An 8,241-nucleotide genomic window follows, 5' to 3' on the forward strand; every position below is an offset into this window, starting at 1 on the left:
ATGCAACAACATACCAACATATAGAACCGTTGCTAACTAAAAGTATATTGGCGTAATGCTGTCATAGTTGTTTCGACATAATTTGATTTTACAGTACGTTTCAATGCAACAGCAAAATGGTTTGTCGGGACGATTGTTAAAAACACCCTTTGGACGGGGTATAAACAATATTTCATTCATATTCTACCTCTATGTTTCAAGAACTTCATTAGAGTATTGACAAGTAAACATTTCAAAAGAGGAGAAACCATATCCTGACTTGACGTGACGAAGCTGAATGATACACTCATGTGTGGATTGAGAACATTTTATTCAAAGAAACAAAGAAGTACCCTTTTTGAAAAAGGTCAACATAATAAAAACACATTAGTTAGTCGGGATGCAATTGTATTTAGCAATTATGATGCTAAGCTGTTCGATGTTGCCATGTCTGTTTTATGTAATCGGCTGCTTTTTCAGCGACCATATACACTGATGCCTGAGTATTTGACGATGTTTGATGTGGAAACACTGAAGCATCAACCACGCGGAGATCATGAATACCAATCACTCTGAAAACAACATATTTACTTATAAGGCAAAGGGATTCATGTGATTCAAGTATTTCAAGTGGTAATGGTCACTTATCCACCAATCCCATCACGCTTCTGCGGATATTTTATATACGCCTAACTGGTATTTTTGGCGGGTTGTCCCATGTTATGAACGATACTTTTACGCGTTTCATCAATTTATTGTGTATACTGTTCGTTCATCATACTGAAATTAGTCATAAAGTTTACCTCAGTTGCGGATCCACCACGGCATATTTATCAGAGCGGGATCCCATTTTAGCAGTGCAACATTGATGATGTCCTGATATGGTTGTTTCCCATATCAGACAATTATAAAAATTGTCATTCCTGTTTTAGACATAAAAAACATGCTACGGTTAAAATAATTATCACCATGAAAAATTCATCCATACTTCCACACATCTCGCGAATTACAGGCTATGAGGGGACTAGATTAACAAACAAATCAATATAATAAATGGCAATGTGCGAGCGGATCTTCAAAATATGAAGCGTACCTTGGAGCATCTTTGTTTTCTGTTCTATTACAAATGGCAGGGATCATTACTTGAGCTCCGGCTTTTTGAAATGCCGCCGACTTTTCGAATTCTTCCATCAAGCGATAGGCTGGTGACAGGGAGACAAGTTTATTTACGATGACTATCTACACTAAAAGCATTCAGTCGGAAACAAAGAAGATTTGATCAGTGATTAGACAGAAATCAATTCTCAAATGTATATATTTGTATAGATGGCACAAAAACCAAATGACTGCAGCGATTTCAGCAAACTTCTAGCCAGCTGTTAATGAAGTGTGTCTGCCGGATGCCATATAACGATTTTTCCAAGTCCAACGTCCTCATCCAAAACGACAACAACAATTTACCAAAATGATTTGTAAATCCATTTCGTGTTCAACAAGTAGATTGTCAAATTAGATGAAATCCACCCCAAAAAACAAGACAATTTTTTATACGGTTGACAATCGCAAACGCAGAACCGCCACAAGGTGCACAAATTTTGATGACGTCATCACATACAAAACAACGAATCCCATATAGAAGTTTTCCCAGCCTATGGGACGTGACCCAAAGCTGGGCCAATAAATAGAAAATTATTTGAGGTCGATCATAGCGTAAAAGTTATTGATTTTCTCTCCTAGTAAATTTAACAACTCATTGTATCTGTGGGAAGTATTCCAGCGTAAAAACTTGGGGAGCGTCTATTTTGCTCAAGTAAAGAGAAGTCACGATTTCAAAAAATCGCTGATGGCAAACAAATAATAATATCAAAATGAAATACCTAAATAAAGAGAAAGTCAATTTTTATTTAGAATGATTGTTTTTTCTGTAGTAGTCTTTTAAGCAAGGCGAAACATGTCATTTAGTATTTTTGCATACCCTTGGGTTGCGCAATTTTTACGAAATTTATTCGTTACCAAATTTGAGTTGCTTAAAAATAAGGTTGGGAACCACTACCATGGAGGCCATAGAAATTATTAAAATAAATAAAAGTAATAGCCTTCTAATGAAAAGTGATTTTTTCATAACAACAGAAACAAGAAAAAAGGTTTTAACAAACAACGACAACAACATAATATCAGAACGATCTATATAGGTCCATTTCGTGTCCAATAATTGAATTAATACAATTCACCCTACCTTCCGTAAGAACTTGTAAATCATCTTCATGTTCTAAATATTTTGGGTTGATCACAGGATGATCCTTGATATCTTTTGATCGCAACTTAACATTCCCTCTTGATTTAGGATGCAACAACATACCAGCATATAGAAGCGTTGGTAACTGAAAATATATTGGCATATTGCAGATATTTTAATACCGTCTTGATCGCATGTCGGCTTCTAGGCTTACGATGTCGCTCACAAAATCTCTTTTAACAGCTTACATAATATGGTTGATTTTAAACCTTGCCACAAAAACCTAGAGTCGTGTGGTTTTATGAAAATATGTGTTTGAATTTTTTTTTTTTTCGAATTGAAACATTCCAGTTACTCACCGCCGGATTTTCTTGCAAAAACAGGAGAATATCTGGAAACGGTCGTCGTCTGAAAATAAATGACAGAATGGGTTACAAATGCACTGAAAAATAACATTTCTTTCAATTCTGCTCCATGCCGTTGCTGAAAACTGGTGTGCGTAATAAACTTCAGAGTAGTACCGTTGCAGCAGATAAACAGAGCATGGAGTACAATTGAAGATGATTAATTGCTGTGGATTTCAATACCATCAACCACTGAACGCTAGCAACATATTATGTTAAGTATGCTGAAACAAGGTCGATGTCCCATGTCCGACTCATTTCCGGACAAGCTTTTTATAAAAGGGTTCTACATCATGCGAAAGTCTAATCACGCGATCTCCTGCGCTTCCAAGAGTTGGTCTCTGAATACTGTTTTGATGTAGTTTTAATTTGGCATTCAATCCCGATACTTGCATTGTGGTTGTAAGTGTATTCTTACTTGATACTCAAAATAATGAATTCAATTGTTCATCCTGCTAACATACAGACATATGGTAACACAAATAATGTATGCTATATTGGACTCTGAAAAAGAGAACAGGCAAAGTAGACCACTTTGGCGTCCAGTGCGAGACGCTATAGTGAGTTATATCGATTTCGTACTTGGTGCGACAATTTGAATGACATATTCGAATAGGCATATTTTTAATGTTTTCAAAAACTACGAACAACTAACCCTCCATTTGAACCCGTCGACGTGCCTTTCAGAGGTAGTTTTTTAAAAACAGCGATGTATGGGCTCATACTCATAGGTCCGTTTCCGTTGACTATATATTGCACCTTCGGATTTTTTTCCTGAGAATTAGAAATGAACTGATATGGAATTCTTGCTTCTACTATTTTATACATATTCATGAAAAATTATAACAAAAATTACTCTTAGCAATACATATAAATTTTATCTTTAATACAGTGTACTTAGCTCAGTAGTCATTCGCCATTTTACAACATTATTTGATTGGACACGAAGTGTTACATATCAATCATTTATCAAATTGAAACTGTTGTTATAGTGAAAAACTTCTGGCCTTGCAACTAATTGGATTTTAATTTTTAGAGTGTAAAGACGGTTGAAGCCACTAGAAAACTATTGTTTGTAGTTTTTCGAATTGAGTTTTATGAAAACTCATGTTTCAGCAAAAACTTTGCAACTTTTTCAATTCACAAGAACATTTTTCTGGCGTATGGGACGTATTATGACGTCATCTCAACTTTCAACCCACTGCGTAGCAGCCAAAGGCTAATTGGTACTTTATTTACCATGCATTTGGGCATAGCTCATATGCTTTGATAAAACCTAATATATATAGTTAAAACATTTGATGTACAAACCGGAGGTGGATTGGTTAGATTCGTCATAAAACGGGCAGTAATCGATAAATGATCTTCCAAGTTCGACCCAACTCCCGGTAAGTCAACGATCACTGGTATCTGTGAACAAAAATATTAATTGCTGATATGTATAATGCCGAACAATAAAAAGGTATATTGTTTTGGATAAAAAAAATGGCATATTCTAGTCTTGAGACAGTTTGCCACGTTGTCCAATAGGGTCTCACGAATCGTTAGACCAATAAACAGGGACCATTGATTCATCGGGGTTGTGCACCAATTGTTTCAAAATTCTAAGTTTCAATTTTGATGTGCAAATTTTTGACACAATGTCTATAAAAGTTTTATGCTTCTATTGCTTACTTAGGGTGGTCGCATTTCGTGTTGTATTGTCATAAAATTGACCAAAAAATCTGTTGATATATTGTCCCATCAAAAATGTCACTGAATTGACTAGTGTTATGGCTTGCTAAGGCAACTAGCGAAGTTGAATGAGCGAGTTCGTAGCACTATTGTGGCCCGCGAACAATGCAAAAGTAATTTTGTGGCCCGCGGAGCTGAGAATCTTGGACCACCCTGGCTTACATTGTAAGCCTTACAACAACACTTACACCCAGACTTTGCAAGTCTTTTTTGGGTCCAATTCCGGACAAAAGTAGAATTTGCGGCGTTCCTATCGCTCCAGCTGAAATTATAACTTCTTTGCGGGCTCGTACGGTGTGATATTTGCCGTTCTTTAAATACTTAACTCCATATGCTTTAGGACCGAATCGAGGACCATTGTCTATTAGAACTTCCGAAACTAAAGCCCCTGTTACAATGTGTAGTCTGTCTCGCCTGAAACGGGGATGGAGTAAAATATTGATACTCATATTACCAATGTCAATTCCGGGCATATCGGAATCAATGATCCATTTTTTTGAACCATTATGCTCGTAGAATACGATGAATCAAATTTACCTAATAGAAAGTGTTAATTAAAACCAAAAAGATAATTATTTTGAGTAAATAATAGAATTATTGTAGTTATTACGAAATAATCTCACTATAGAACCTATTTTAATATCACTCATGATAGAACCTATTTTATTTCTGGCGTAGAAACACACATAAATAAACATTTTCACAAATTCAATAAAACATGGTATTGTCTTGAAAGTGGCCGACTTTTTGTCAAAGTCTTTTAAACTTTTTATTATAACAACTGAATAAGGACTTACATGTAGAAACAGTGGGTAAAAAAAGAATTTTATCGTTACCTTTTTTTGTGTATTGGCCGTAAATAAGCAGCTACAGAATTCTGTCTAATTCCTTCATGTACAGTGAATGTTACTGGGCTGAGTCCCAGCATATCATCACTGTAATCGCTCGTTTTTATACCTTTTAAAATAAAAGAATTGTCATAATATCTATACGATTTAAAACAAAATTTCAAAGGAATAATGCAGTGATGCAGAAACATATGTCAGTCAATTTATATGTTAATTATGAAATAGATCTCGGCGTAATAAGAATTATTTTAAAATATATTTTTTGTACAAAAAAACATTTTACGCCTCATTGAAATAAGATGCTTGGGGGCATACCTATTTTGCTAAGCCGGCTTCAAATGCCGGCCTGAGCAACCAATTATGATATCACATTCAAATCATGCTTTCAACGCTAATTATCTTACCGAGTTCGGAAGCTGCGTTTTTAATCAACGTCCATGCTTTCGATGGTTCATCGTGATTTCTGGATAATTTTAAATTTCCATTTCTTCCTAGTTTAGCAGACATTCCATCCATTGTTGCGTTTTCCACTTTACGAAAATAAGGTTCAACATTACTCCATCCCCATCCTGCAGCTCCCGAGTCTTCCCAGGAATTAAAATCATGCGGTGAACCTCTCATATAGACGTTGTAGTTTATTGAACTCGTACCTCCTAGGGTTTTTCCTCTTGGCATTGAAAAAATCTGAAAATCATTAAATTTAGTAGTTATGTACATGTTCACTAAATTAGACGGTGATATCGTCGATGAAGAGATATATATTACTTCATGGTTTCCTCTTTACCCATAGCACGGTCATTTTCCGAGACTTTTTGAAGTCTTTCGGATAAAATGGAATAAACTAAGAATTTGCGACTCACGGAAAACATGACTTCCCTAAAAATGCATTTATCCTTGCCCTTCTTGTTGGACACAAAATGGACCTATGGATCGTTTTGTTATTATGTTTTTGTTAGAAATCGCTTTTCTCTTCAACTACCTGACAACTGCTTTGAAATTTTCGGTTATTGAAGATTGTGTTCGTCACTAGAAGGCCATTTTTTCAAAAATTGCTTTCGGTTTTATGGAATTTTTTTTCCACTTTAAAATTTGTGTGATGACGTCATCAAAATTAAATTAAATTTGCTTCCTGATCGCATTTCAGCGATCTCGTGTTCACACTACCGGTATTGTAAAAGATTTGATGCTGCTTCGTTTTGGCCGTCGGAAGTATGAGCATTGGTCTCTTTTATTAATCAAAGTTATACACACCTACCTAATCATGAAATAATAATTGTATCTATATTAAACATCCTGATACATTTCATTTGAAAAGTAATAGTTTAATGGCTGTAAATAAAACCGTTAGCAACAATTCCATATGATTATTTATCGTAATACTCCAATTATTATTTTTTCTACAGAATCACACTTTGCAATAAGGCGTTCAATATTAGGCAATAGAAATAAGTCAAGTGGCTCGGCAGTAGAGGTGTATCGCTTCAAATTTCAAGGATTAAAAGCCCACCCGGTCAGTAAATGGTGGTCGTGAGATTGCTTCGGTTTCATATTTCCAGTCTATATCAGTTTTGTCAAGTTCATTCGCTCGAGTTGGAATTTGTATTCGTGGATCTTTCAAATCGCTTTCTCCGGCTTCCAGCATTAAAATTCTGAAGTGAATATTTCGAAAAGTATTATTGTATTTTTATTTGTCCACATCGCCCGAAATCATCAGCGGGATGTGTGTTCGACAACTTACAATTAATATATATATCAATGAACGTAAAATCAAATAAAATTTGAAACTGCCGATCTAACCAAAATGGCGACCGTACATTTGAACCCACGTACATTTGAACCCATGTGTATATCCGCGGGTTCAATCTATATGCGGGTGCTAAAACCCATGGGTTAGGGTTAGTATGGGTTCAAATATCCGTAAAACAAAAAAATTCCATAGGTGCAATAGTATGCAGGTGCAATTGTCATGGGTTCAAATGTACGTGGGTTCAAATGTAATGGAACCAACCAAAATACTTACTTCACATCTGGGATTTCTGATAATCTACTGGCCACTGTTGCCCCTCCAGGCCCAGATCCAACTAAAATATTAAAATAGGTCAGATTCGACCATTATAATTAATGTACATTGATATATTATATATATCTATATTATTTTAACTATTTCGTTGATATATCCACCGATGGAACTCTATATCCACCGTTTTTGCTCGTCTAGGTGAAAACTCATATAATACCATGGGGGTAGCAAAACATGACAAAATATAGTATTGTGTGACGTATCGTCACTACTTACCGACAATGAAATCATAAACGGCATCAGGCTCCTGTCGCACAATGGGATCAAAAGTTTGGCCGAACAAGAAAACGAGCAAGCTTAGGAAGACGTTGCGTAAGAAACTCATTTGTTACGATTAACCTTATGGATTTCTGTACCAAATAAATTTAGCATCACAAATTTCATCGCTCGTGAAACTGAAGCATTACTATGAACCTGCGCGAAATACCCAGTTGTGTTATTGTATCAGTCTCCGTATATCGACAGTTTGTATTTTTGAGTGACAGCACCGCGTTACAAATTCTGCTCAAAAACCTCTTGCGTTGATTCTGTTGTGTGTTTTTATTCTATGTGTATGTGTTATCCGCCCCCTGAACCCCCTGCTTTCTCTTTGTCGGAATATTACACTTACAAAACTATTTCTTATCTCCGTGTAACAGTGGAATTTTATAAAATGGCGTCGAAGAGTGTGTGGTAATGCAGTAAATCAACTTTTAATTGAAATTTTTGTGGAGTAGTTAGAACAAAAAAGCTCTTAAAGAGTTTCTCGATTTTCACTCTATCATCTAAGCATTTCAAATTTTAAAGTAATAAATCGCGTGGTTCTGAACAATTCTCGTTTCGAACCTTTTTAAATAGGAAAAACTCAAACTAAATCGAAACACTTATACATGATTATTATAACCCATGCCTTTTTTAAATTTGTCATGCAAAACGATAGAAAGCTTTCTGATAAAATATTAAAATTTAGACAATCCTGAT

The 8,241-nt window shown here is 35.4% G+C and overlaps 1 protein-coding gene across 1 annotated transcript; it reads right to left on the bottom strand.

Annotated features, from left to right (window-relative positions):
• Positions 1-313: 313 nt before the first annotated feature.
• Positions 314-7,700, bottom strand: LOC120337898 (glucose dehydrogenase [FAD, quinone]-like). The gene is made up of 13 exons (XM_039405801.2): positions 7,498-7,700; positions 7,222-7,282; positions 6,709-6,850; positions 5,606-5,885; positions 5,190-5,310; positions 4,542-4,767; positions 3,931-4,029; positions 3,275-3,393; positions 2,575-2,623; positions 2,216-2,360; positions 1,073-1,181; positions 783-902; positions 314-551 (listed from the first exon to the last, which is right to left on the bottom strand). The coding sequence occupies exons 1-13, from the start codon at positions 7,604-7,606 to the stop codon at positions 407-409; spliced, it is 1,725 nt and encodes a 574-aa protein (XP_039261735.2). The 5' UTR covers positions 7,607-7,700; the 3' UTR covers positions 314-406.
• Positions 7,701-8,241: the final 541 nt, after the last annotated feature.

Source organism: Styela clava, chromosome 10 (genome assembly GCF_964204865.1).
Source record: "Styela clava chromosome 10, kaStyClav1.hap1.2, whole genome shotgun sequence".
Classification (NCBI taxonomy): Eukaryota; Metazoa; Chordata; class Ascidiacea; order Stolidobranchia; family Styelidae; genus Styela; species Styela clava.